General features: G+C 43.6%; 1 protein-coding gene across 1 annotated transcript; it reads left to right on the top strand.

The window, feature by feature from the left end:
* Positions 1 to 10,115: 10,115 nt before the first annotated feature.
* Positions 10,116 to 12,465, top strand: LOC129501609 (uncharacterized). Its single transcript, XM_055312759.1, has 2 exons — positions 10,116 to 11,487; positions 11,972 to 12,465. The coding sequence occupies exons 1-2, from the start codon at positions 10,464 to 10,466 to the stop codon at positions 12,076 to 12,078; spliced, it is 1,131 nt and encodes a 376-aa protein (XP_055168734.1). The 5' UTR covers positions 10,116 to 10,463; the 3' UTR covers positions 12,079 to 12,465.
* Positions 12,466 to 12,942: the final 477 nt, after the last annotated feature.

The raw sequence follows: 12,942 nt of genomic DNA, 5'->3' as shown, positions 1-12,942 counted from the left end.
CTGAACCCTAGAAAACAAACTGAGGGTGGCTGGAGGGGAGGTGGGTTGGAAGGATGGGGTAACTGGGTGATGGGCATTAAGGACAGCAGTTGAGGTAATGAGCACTGGGTGTTATATGCAACTGATAAATCACTAAATTCTACCCCTGAAACATACAGTATATGTTAACTAAATGGAATTTAAAGGAAGGAAGGAAGGAAGGAAGGAAGGAAGGAAGGAAGGAAGGAAGGAAAGAAAGAAAGAAAGAAAGAAAGAAAGAAAGAAAGAAAGAAAGAAAGAAAGAAAAAAAGAAAAGAAAGAAAAGAGAAAGAAAAGAGAGAGAGAAAGAAAGAAAGAAAGAAAGAAAGAAAGAAAGAAAGAAAGAAATCAGACCACAAGCTCACAATGGCATCACTGAGGCTGAATCTTCAAACTGGAGCTTAATACCTAATCTAACTGCATTTTTAACCTCTCCCAGAAACTTACTTTTCACTAGTCAAGAATTTTCCAGTAAATACCATTGAAGTAATCTGCTACAGGGGCCTTCTCCAACCCCCAGAGGAAGATGAGGTAAATCTGCATAATAAATGCCCTTGTTCTTCCTCCTAGGGGAAAGCAACCATGCCTAGAAAAATCCCTTTCTTCTGCTAATAACTTCCTCATCCCACCCTCCTATAAAAACCCTCCATTTTGTACTCCTTAGAATCCCCCTCTACTTGCTAGGTGGGAGGCTGCCGGATTCCTGAATTGTTTAAGGAAGCCAATAAGTTGAATTTAGTCAGTTTCTGTTTTGTATTTTAACAGTATACATAATACATACACACAAGCCTGCTGGGTGTCCTCAATAATTTAAGTATTTAAAGGGATCCAGAGCAAAAAGTGAGTGTTCCCAAATTCAAACAATCCGATGCCTACATTCAATCTTTTTCATATTTCTTCTGCCAAAGGCTCACATCTTGAGGCACATACAATCAAAATAGTAACAACACCACATAGCTGTACAGAAATTTGTAGTTTTAAAGTGTTTTTATATGTATTATCTTATTAAAACACAGCCTCATCTGTCAGATGAACATAGTTATCATTTCTAATTATTTTGAAAACAGGATAACTTTGATACAAAATGGCTAGAGTATCAACTCATAGATAGCAGTGTTGAAATGAAAGATGAGATCCAGTGGCCTTTAAACTATAAAATCCATAATTAAGGCTACAATTCAATCATGAGGCACACCAAACAAATGTTCCCCATTCCACTCCCAAGATTAAATTTTCATCAATAAAGGCAACTGAGAAATATACTTTCTTGTTCTTAGTGTAAGTGTGTTTACTCAACTTAGTAAACTTAGTGTAAAGTATGTTTACTCAACTCAAAGTATGTTTACTCAAATAAAATAAGCTTCTAGAAAGATTGAAATAATCCAAATCTTTAGCAGCAATTCTTAACGGGCTTAAAGTTTACCATGCCATTTATTCCTACCTGTGGAAAAATTCTAATCTCCATCCTTGTTCATCATATTGTATCTTATTCGGAGGCATAGCAAATTAGTAACTGCTATGTACTCATATTGCTATGACTCTGAATTGATTTTTGATTTTAATATTCATGACAAAATATTACTTGGTTTTAGCATCTCACAGAGACCTAGATATCTGGGGTATTAATTCGCAGAGAGACCTCAGATTGTACCTCTGGTGGTATAAATACCTAAGTTATGTAAGGTAACTTCTTACATAAATACCTACCTAAGTTACGTAAGGTAACTTCTAGAGAAGATAGTTCTCCTGTTTTGAGTGAATTTAATGTTTTCCTGAAGATCTGTAAATTCTGGGAGGTAATATGTAATATGGTTTTGTTACTCCATAATATAATTGATGAGGGAACAGAAGGCTAGCTGAGGACAAACCACAAGCTGACACCCCCCAACTGACCCCCCCCAACCCAGAGTGGGGATATGTGTGGCATTTGTCAGGCACTCCTGGCTGCCCTGAAACTAAGGGAAAGGAAAACAAATAGTTAACTTACAGAGTTAGTCCTCTAGACTTTAGTCTATATATTCCTCTAGACTTGAGTCTCCCAGAGTTTACAAAATGTCTTAGTGATTTACAAGATAAAAGCATTCTTATCAATAACCTAACTTCCAGAAGGAAACCTCCAACTATCTTAATGTTAATTCTTTACAACCCTAATTTGACAATGGCAAGGTCTCCAGTATCTTTTAGGTTCTCTTTATCATGCAAAATTATTTTGAAAATCTCCCTTTTCCTTACCTCCCTCAACTCCCAAGTATTTAATCAGCCACCCCTCACAACCCCCAGGCAGCCGCTCTTCCTGCCCATGGGTCCTGTCCCCTTCTTTAATAAAACCATCATTTTCCATCAAAGACATCTCAAGAATTCTTTCTTGGTCATGGCTCTGGATCTCACCACACAAAACCTCACCTATATTCCAAAACTACACCATAATGATAATTATAAATAGTCTACCATGGGCATTATTTTATGTTAGCTTTTTTCAAAAAAACTTTTACATTTTAAATGTTAATATTATTTATTTTATATATATGTAATACACACGTAAATATGTATGCATATATATTATAAATAATGCATATACATTTACAAATATACAATATTTCATAAATGTATTCACACCATTGCATGGGATTGGCATTCCAAAAAATGCACTTTGGAAGATAACGCATATTGTCCTTTTTAATTTTGATCTAGGTATAAAAGAGAGATTATGGTACTTTTCTCATTGTTCCAGTTGATAACTGAAATTTTCCAATATTAACACGGAGTAAGTACAAGAAGCTTTTAAATCTAGAGAATCATACTGCTTTATTGCATTTTTGTTTTTGGCTTCATTGCCTTCTTCTGACTTCTTCAAATCTGTCTGGCTCCTCTCAATAATCTTTTTTTTTCTCTGTTCTTTATGAGGTAAACATAAATTTAGATCTTTTTTTTTTCCAAAATATTCCAAAATAGGGTTAAAACAACTGAGTAAGTGAATAGGTGAGACTGGTCTACTGACTCTGAATTATTATCTTTATTTTTCCATGCGATGTCCAATCCCATAGCCACTTCTCAGGGACTCTATTTCCAGTACATTTCCCTCAACAGTCCACTTCTTTCTAATGCAACACCACAAAGCTATTAAATTACACCATCATCTGGTGCCTACTGCACTCATCTCCAGTTCCTTGCTTATAGTTGTACCCCTACAAAAAAATTTCTAAAGATTATCACTCATTGTTTAAAACACTGATTTTTTATTTAAAAAAAACTTAAAAACGATTTTCTTAATCATTTAAAAAATCCTTAATTTGACTTAAAATTATCTTTCTGGTGCCTATTTATTTTTTCTCAATGTCTACCTCTTTCCTTTCATCCATTTGTTCCACCGCATTGGACTTTATATTCCTCCAAGCTAGTTTTTGCCATAGGATCTTTGTGCTAGCTTCTCACTCTGCGTGATATACTTTCTTACTGACTCCCAATGTAAAATGGCCACATAATCAATTTGCCTAGAATTTTCCAATATCTAATATTCAATTTTTTAGTAAAATTCCATTTCTTTCCACTAAAATATACTCAGTAAATGTTATGCTGTTCTTTGCCATCTAGTTTCTGATAGTGAGAAATAAATATTCACACAATTAATGTTGAGTGAATAATTAACAAAGCAAATAACCAAAAAATCAATTAGCCTGATTATACAGAAAATAATTTCTTAGCAGATTTACTCTTAGTTAGGCATTTTTTAGCATTCTGGCTAATGAAACAAAGATTTCCCAACTTAGAATTTTTTGTTTCTGCCAGGACAAAGCTTTGCTTTAAAGGGAAAGAAGGACATTTTTCTATTACAGTGTAATTTTAACTATAATACAATTCTGAACAATTATCACAAGAGCCACATTGAGCTGAGCAATATGAAATGATTTAGCTTATAGCCACAGAAAGTATTCTCTATATCCTCCAATTAAGGAATTGGGGGGAAATGTCCGCTTCTTTTCAACAAAAACTATTTTTAAATGAATCATCATGGCTAAATTATACTATAATAAAGTAGTATTTTAAGAATAGCTTTGTCAATTTGAACACACTAGTGATGATCTCCTCTTTATCACTACGTCAATGATACTGGTAGATACTAATATGTAATTATTTGAATCAAACTTTTGAAACAAGCATCTTTTAGTAATTTTTCAATATTGCTATTTCACATTGAGTACCAGATGTCAGAAGAGTTGAAAACATGTTTATTTTAGTCTCTTGGTCCTTCAAGATTTTTATGACTCAATACTATCCTCATCTTGCATGGATATGTATTTAGCCTCATTGAGTGAACAGGCTTTGAGGAGCAGCAATCTGCATACTTCTAAAAGAAATGATTTAGCCACCTGCACTTTTGGAAAATTGTAAAAAAAAAAAAAAAAGAAGGAAAAAAGGCTATAGAAAACTTTCTAAGGCAGGAAATATCAATAAATAATATTTTAAAGATTTTGGATCTCTGAGGAATATGGAGCCTCATTAAGGTTCAAGTTCTTAAATTTAAAGAGAAATAGATATGAAGTGAGCTTGATGATTCACAGATCTGGAAGAAAGTAAGTTAGCAAAGTTTAATGTGACTGCTATTTCAGAAGAAATTACACAATAAACTTTGCAATTTCCAAACAACAAGTTCAAATTAGCTTATGCTGCCAATATCCCTTCCTGTCTCTTTCTCTTTCTCTCCATGCTCCCAACACATACTTTGAACTCTCAATGCACATAAGCTATTAGAGGGTCTGGAAGAAACTTAACTTCATTCCATTCATATCTCCTTCATCATGACTCCGAGAAACACATTTATGCAGAATGCAACTTGGGAAACTATGATTCATATGGTAAGACTTGATTAACTGGAATTCCATCAATATGAGAAGAACTATGCCTGAGCTTAGGAGTTAATTCTTCAAAGCCATCAGAGAAAATTACAGAAAACTTATAGATTTTACACAACTAATGATAAGTAACTTTGGGGGAACTTACTCTAAAGTCTCTGTTATTTTGAGTTACAGTTTAAGTTATGAATTATTCTCATTTCCCCAGAAAAGCTTAAGATTTCCATTTGATATTTCCTGCTTTAAACCTGGAGAAACTGTGGGGTGGATTGTAGTATAAAAAATTAATTGGTAAAGACTGAATTCAACCCAGGTTTACTCTTTTGTAGAGAATTCCAAGGACAACTTCAAATTTAGATTTTTTATAACTTTTAATTCTAATAAGTTATTTCCAATTCCTCCAAAGTTTCTCAGACCACTACTTCTGTAAATATTAATGAAAATATATTTTAATATAATTATTTGATGAGTTTCTGAAGATTTGTCTTTCTAGCATGTTTGAGATTGTTATTTTTCTCAATTTGCATCTATTTTATTTAACTAAAGCTATGGCCAAACTTACTCTTCATATATATGAGAAGTTGTTCAAGTTATGCTGACAATGCCCTCAAAAGTCTGATTTAAGAGGTGTAATTGGTAAACTGTTCTATTTCCAGAAAATATTAATATGTTGACTATTCATTGTCATAAAGTATAATTATGTATAGTTGTGTATATTTGGAAAAAGAGCAGTCTTCAAGTCTTACTAACTTTAATGTGCTTTTTCCTTCATAATTACCTTGATCAGTACTGGTTAATTCCCTTGTACTAATACAGAAGTTTGGAGATGTCAGTAAAAGAGAATAAGGATGATTGTTTAATGATACAATTTTGAACCTACTCTAATATTTATATGTAGGTATATTATGATGTATAAGTCATTTTCAAACTTCATAACTTTATTATTACTGATAAATAACTTGAAAGACTACCAGCTGACTTTAGTACAAAAGTATGATAAAACTCTGTGGCTTGGATTCATTTGTTTAGGATAATGGTCTAAAAGGTTTTTTTTAATAGGAGTTGGAACGGTAGAAAAATCTCACTGAGGTGAGATGATAAAGATAAGCAACTTGAGGGAAGGAATAAATAAATACCATTATTTATTTCAGGAATAGGCTTATAATTTCTCTCATTTGAACAGCATATGTGCCATACTTTTTATCACTAGTTCTTAAAGTACTGTCCTTGGACAACATAAAGTAAAATCTTTTTGGAATATTTATGTTATCAATAGGTTACAAATCCAAGCTCTACACTTACTGAATGACTTAGGATGAACATTTAAAAATAATATTCTTAATGCAATTAATAAGTGAAGTCTGAAAGATAACTTCAGTTATGGTAATCTAACATAAGAAAATTACTACGTTAGTCTGAAGAAACCTCCCCCCTTGTAAGTAGGGCCAGCCCTAATCCACAGGCAGCCCATCCAGGCTTCTTCCTGAAATTTTAGCAACTAAAAGCATTCTGTTTACAGTAAAAAAACCATTCCCCCCCCACACACACACCCTGATTGGAATGTCCCTGAATAGGTTCATGTTGACCCTCCCCGAAATCAACCTGGATGCCATGCGACTCCCGCGGTTCTTTTGTCTTTAGGCAGTTTCTTTCCTTTTGCCTTTTAAAAGATCCCTGTAATTGCTAATCGGGGCTCTTTTCCTCCTCGGAGGCGGAGAGCCCGTTTGCGCAAACGTTCAATAAACCCTCTTGCTAATTGCATCTGCCTGTCTGGGGTCTGGGTCTCTGGGGCGTCCACCGGGCCACGTTGGCACCCGTGAGCCAGGGTCCAACATTTGGGGGCTCGTCCGGGATCTGAGACGCCCAGACTCAATCCTAAAACCAGTAGGAGGTAAGACCGAGCTCGCTAAATGTCCTATCTGTCTCGTCCGTTTGTCTGACTGGCCGGGTCTGTATTGTGCCTGCAGGACGCTGTACTCTGTATTCTGTATTTGGACCAGCGGGGGAGGCAGACGTGCCCGAGACCCCTGGTCCCCCTCCGGAGTCGGACTCCGGAGTGGTCTGGAAGAGGAACGGAGCCCCGGCACTCCCTCCTCTTCGGGGAGGGTCGTGGTTCGCGACCGCTCCCATCTGAATCTGCCGCGCCAGTCCTGTCGTTCGTGTGCGTCTGTTCGTTCCGTGTTTTTCTTCCTTTCCTGTCCTCCTCCTCACCGCTCACCCCTTCTCTACACCCATGGGGCAGACTGTAACCACCCCTTTAAGCCTCACTCTAGATCACTGGAAAGAAGTCGCCGGCCGGGCACACAATCTTTCGGTCGAAGTCAGAAGACGAAGATGGGTCACCTTCTGCTCCTCAGAGTGGCCGGCTTTCAACGTCGGGGGGCCCAGGAACGGAACTTTTAATATTGATATTATCTTGCAGGTGAAGGCCCTGGTCTTCCAGCCAGGACCCAATGGACACCTCGATCAGGTGCCGTACATCATAGTATGGGAGGATCTCGCTAAGAATCCACCCCCCTGGATAAAATGCTTTATCCCTTCTCAAGGGGGACCGGGCCCGAGACCCTCACTCCCTCCCTGCCACACTCCCCCAATTCCCCGTCCCTCCTCTCCCTCCACCCTTTGCCCCCTAAAATTTCCTGAATCAAAACCTAAGGAGCCGCCTGTGCTCCCAGGGGACCAGGACAGTCTCCTTCTCTTGGACTCCTCCCCTCCCCCTTATGCCCAACCCCCAACGCCCCGCTCGGAGGCCCCTACCCTCGCTCCCTCAGCTCCGTCCCCCGACTCTACGGGGGCAGAGGGGCAACCCCTCGCTTCACCCCCGCTCGCCAGTCGCCTCCGCTTTCGGCGAGAGCGCGGGGGAGAGTCGGAAGACGTCTGGACCTCCCAGGCATTTCCCCTCCGGTCAGTAGGCGGCCAGATGCAATATTGGCCGTTCTCTGCCTCGGACCTTTACAACTGGAAAACTCATAACCCCTCCTTCTCCCAAGACCCCCAGGCGCTAACCGGATTAATTGAGTCAATTCTGTTGACCCACCAGCCGACCCGGGATGACCGCCAACAGCTCCTGCAGACTCTCCTCACCACGGAGGAGAGACAGCGCGTCTACCTCGAAGCTCGGAAAAACGTCCCGGGGGCGGATGGGAGGCCGACCCAGCTGCCTAATGAGATTGAGGATGTTTTCCCCTTGGTTCGCCCGACCTGGGACTACGACACTGTTGCTGGTAGGGAGCGGCTCCGTCTCTATCGCCAGGTACTCCTAGCGGGTCTCAAAGGGGCAGGGCGTCGCCCCACCAATTTGGCAAAGGTACGTGCTATAGTGCAGGGAAAAGAGGAGACGCCGGCAGGTTTTCTGGAGAGGTTAATAGAAGGCTACCGCATGGATACTCCCTTTGACCCCTTGGCTGAAGACCGCCAACCAGATGTAATTATGTCCTTCATTGGACAGTCGGCCTCGGATATTCGTAATAAGTTACAACGGTTGGAGGGACTTCAGGGGTACACCTTACAGGACTTAGTGAAAGAGGCAGAGAAGGTTTTTAACAAGCGAGAAACTCTAGAGGAAAGGGAGGAAAGGATCCGTAAAGAGCAAGAGGAACGGGAGGATAAGAGAGATAAAAGACGTGATAAAGAGCTGACTAGGATACTGGCCACCGTAGTACAGGGCTCAGGGCAGAGTAAGTCAGGACAGAGTAGGGACCTGGGAGACAAAAGAGGACCACGGGTTGAACGAGACCAGTGTGCCTACTGCAAGGAAAAAGGACATTGGGTTAAAGATTGCCCAAGGAAGGGCCAAACGCAGGGACCTAAAAAGAAGCCCATTCCTGTTTTGTCCCTAGAAGATGAAGATTAGGGGTGTCAGGGCCAGGAACCCACCCCTGAGCCTCGGATAACCCTTAAAGTGGGGGGACAGCCGGTGACCTTCCTGGTCGATACGGGAGCTCAACATTCAGTTTTAACTGAGGCAAAAGGACCCTTGAGCTCTAAAACGTCTTGGGTTCAGGGGGCAACTGGAGGCAAGTTATATCGATGGACAACCGAACGGAAGGTCCACCTGAGCACTGGGCAAGTAACGCATTCCTTCTTACTGGTCCCAGACTGCCCTTACCCTCTCCTAGCGAGACTTCTTTCAAAAGTAGGGGCCCAGATACATTTTCAGCAAAAAGGGGCCACTATTACTGGCGCAGGAGGGCAGCCCCTCCAGGTACTGACCTTGCGCCTAGAGGATGAACACCGGCTGCACGAGGACTCTCCACCGTCCGTGCAGCCCCTAGATTCTGAATGGCTCACTAACTACCCTCAGGCCTGGGTGGAAACGGCCGGAATGGGACTAGCTGTAAACCAGCCGCCCATAATTATAAACTTAAAACCCTCGGCCACCCCCATATCGATCCGGCAATATTCAATGAGCAAAGAGGCCAAAGAAGGCATTCGGCCCCATATACAGAGACTATTACAATTGGGCATTTTAATACCTTGCCAGTCGCCCTGGAATACTCCTCTATTACCCGTAAAAAAACCCGGCACAGGAGATTACCGGCCGGTACAAGATTTACGAGAGGTTAACTGGAGGACAAAGGACATACATCCCACGGTGCCAAATCCCTACAACTTGCTCAGCACCTTACCCCCAAGCCATGTCTGGTATACGGTGTTAGATCTAAAAGATGCATTCTTTTGCCTAAGGTTAAGCTCTCAAAGCCAGCCTATTTTTGCTTTTGAATGGAAAGATCCTGAGACGGGATTCTCAGGACAACTCACTTGGACAAGGCTGCCGCAGGGATTCAAAAACTCCCCCACTTTGTTCGATGAGGCCTTGCATCGGGATTTGGCAGATTTCCGAGTTGGCCATCCGGACCTCGTCCTTCTGCAGTACGTGGATGATTTGCTCCTGGCGGCTAGGACAGAACAGGATTGTGTAAAAGGTACGGGGGCCCTGCTTGAGAGACTGGGAGAACTGGGGTATAGGGCCTCCGCCAAAAAGGCCCAAATAGGCCAGAGACAAGTGACCTATCTGGGATATCTCCTGGAAGGAGGCCAGAGGTGGCTGACGGAGAGCCGCAAAAAGGCTGTAGCCCTGATCCCAGCACCCACTAATGCCAAAGGACTACGAGAGTTCCTCGGCAGTGCTGGGTTCTGCCGCCTCTGGATACCCGGGTTTGCGGAGATGGCGGCTCCCCTATATCTCTCACGAAATCCAACACCCCCTACCACTGGGGAAAGGAGCACCAACTGGCTTTTGACAAAATAAAAAGGGCCTTATTGACCGCCCCTGCCCTGAGCCTCCCAGATGTAACCAAGCCTTTTACGCTATATGTTGATGAACATAATGGAATAGCCAAAGGGGTCCTAACTCAAAAACTGGGACCCTGGAAAAGGCCCGTGGCATACTTTTCAAAAAAATTAGACAGCGTGGCTGCAGGATGGCCCCCATGTCTCCGAATAATAGCGGCTGTGGCAGTCCTGGTAAAAGACTCAGACAAGTTGACTTTCGGCCAACCCCTCACTGTGGTGGCCCCCCACGCCGTAGAGACAGTCATCCGCCAGCCCCCTGATCGATGGCTCTCAAACGCCCGGGTCACCCATTATCAGGCCATGTTACTGAATTCTGAGCGGATACGGTTTGGAACGGCTACATCTCTAAACCCGGCCACCTTGCTTCCAGAAACCGAGTCCCCCTCCCTAGTAATGCATGATTGCCACCAGATCCTAGCTGAAGTCCATGGCACCAGAGGGGACTTGACGGACCAGCCTTTGCCAGATGCTGAAGCAACCTGGTACACCGATGGGAGTAGCTTTCTACGAAATGGTGAGCGTAAAGCCGGGGCAGCCGTGGTAGATGGGAAAGCTGTCATTTGGGCCAGTGCCTTAGAGCCTGGGACTTCAGCTCAAAGGGCAGAGCTTATAGCCCTAACTCAGGCCCTAAGAAAGGCTAAGGACAAAAAGGTCAACATTTATACTGACAGCAGATATGCTTTTGCAACTGCCCATGTTCATGGAGAAATATACCGTAGAAGGGGTCTCCTAACCTCAGCAGGTAAAAACATCAAAAACAGAGAAGAAATACAAGATCTTCTCCATTCCCTCTTTCTGCCGAGAAAACTGAGTATAATTCACTGTCCTGGGCATCAGCGAGGCAATGACCCAGTAGCAGAGGGGAACAGGATGGCCGATGAGACAGCACGGGCCGCTGCACTAGGCCCACAGGCCCTCTCCCTACAAGTACCAGAGGCTGTCCGGACACCGGGGCAACTCTCTCTCGAGTACTCAGACAGCGACCTAGATATCGTCCAGCAAATAGGGGCAAAATATGACGAGCAAATGAAGGTCTGGAAACACCAAGGGAAGACGGTCCTGCCCCAGAAAAGGGCCAAAGAACTGGTGACTCACCTCCACCGATGGACTCACCTCGGACACAAAAAATTAAAAGCACTCCTCCGGAGAGAAGGTCAGACCTATTACATTCCCAAACTCCCCTCCCTGATCCAACAGGTAACCGACGCTTGTGTACCTTGTGCTAAGGTAAATACCAAACACCTCAAGATGCCTGAGGGAACCAGGATGAGGGGAGAAAGACCCGGAACTAATTGGGAAGTAGACTTCACCGAAATCAAGCCAGGTAAATATGGTAACAAGTACCTCCTAGTGTTTATAGATACCTTTTCAGGCTGGACAGAAGCATTCCCCACCAAGCGAGAAACCGCCCAGGTGGTTGTCAAGAAAATCCTGGAAGAAATTTTCCCCCGGTTTGGACTGCCCAAGGTAATAGGGTCGGACAACGGCCCGCCTTCGTCTCCCAGGTAAGTCAGTTGGTGGCCAGATTACTGGGGATAAATTGGAAATTACATTGTGCATACAGACCCCAGAGCTCAGGTCAGGTAGAAAGAATGAATAGAACAATTAAAGAGACCCTAACTAAATTGACATTGGAGACTGGCACTAGAGACTGGGTCCAACTCCTCCCTATGGTTCTGTTCCGAGTCCGGAACACTCCCGCGCGCCATGGGCTAACTCCTTACGAGATTCTCTATGGAGGTCCCCCACCAGTAACGGACTTACTAGATTCTGCTATTGACCCTCTTGCTAACACTCCCGGTTTACAGGACAGGCTAAAGGCGCTCCAGATTATCCAGCACCAGATCTGGAAACCCCTTGCGGCTGTCTACCGCCCCGGAGACACAACCGGCCCACACCCGTTCCAGATCGGTGACTCCGTCTACGTCAGGAGACATCAGTCCAGGACGCTTGAGCCCCGCTGGAAGGGCCCATATACTGTACTACTGACCACCCCAACCGCCTTAAAGGTAGACGGCATTGCTGCTTGGGTCCACGCCTCACACGTCCAGCGCGCCCCATCAACGAGCACCGCTGACGCCAGCCAGGACGGACCGGACGAGCCACTCCAATGGAAGCTCCACCGCACCCAAAACCCGCTCAAGATAAGACTTTCAAAAATTGTTCAATGACAGTTGTTATATTCCTACCTCTCCTAGCGCTCTTCACCTCCGCCAAAGGTGACCCTCATGCCCTCAAAAGGTTAACCTGGCAGGTACTAACGTCTGGGGGTGACGAGGTCTGGTCTATAACTAAGACCGCCCCCGTGGGAACCTGGTGGCCTGACCTATATCCTGACCTATGCAAGCTAACCATAGGGGCCCCTAGCCCATGGGACCTAGAGGGATACTTCGACACCTCTAGAGCCCCTAACCAAGAAAGCCCTCCAGGGCGACTGGGATTAGACCCATGGGGAGGATGTGGCACGCCTGACAGAAGGGCCATGCTAAGCACTCTTCCCTTTTATGTCTGTCCCGGGCACCACAGAGATCGCAGGCTAAATCCCACCTGTGGAGGAGGGGAATACTTCTATTGTAAAAATTGGGGGTGCGAAACTACTGGGGATACAGAATGGAGGCCCTCCTCCTCCTGGGATTATATCACTGTCAAGGCTAACTATACTCACCCGACATTTAGCAAATGGAAAACCCTTAATTATGGGCCCTGCCAAGGGTGGTGTCATCCCCTACGGATATCCTTCACGGAGCCCGGAAAAAGGGCTACTTACTGGGCCAATGGA

This window comes from Nyctereutes procyonoides, unplaced genomic scaffold (assembly GCF_905146905.1).
Source record: "Nyctereutes procyonoides isolate TBG_1078 unplaced genomic scaffold, NYPRO_anot_genome, whole genome shotgun sequence".
Classification (NCBI taxonomy): Eukaryota; Metazoa; Chordata; class Mammalia; order Carnivora; family Canidae; genus Nyctereutes; species Nyctereutes procyonoides.
The sequence above is the reverse complement of the archived record's forward strand: the minus strand, read 5'-3'. Positions and strand labels throughout refer to the sequence as shown.

Bases quoted from the DNA above. Each gene is read 5' to 3' on its own strand.
- LOC129501609 (XM_055312759.1), top strand. From the start codon at position 10,464: ATGTTACTGAATTCTGAGCGGATACGGTTTGGAACGGCTACATCTCTA. The intron at 11,488-11,971 runs GTAAATATGGTA...CCCGGTTTACAG, and splicing joins CTTCACCGAAATCAAGCCAG to GACAGGCTAAAGGCGCTCCA.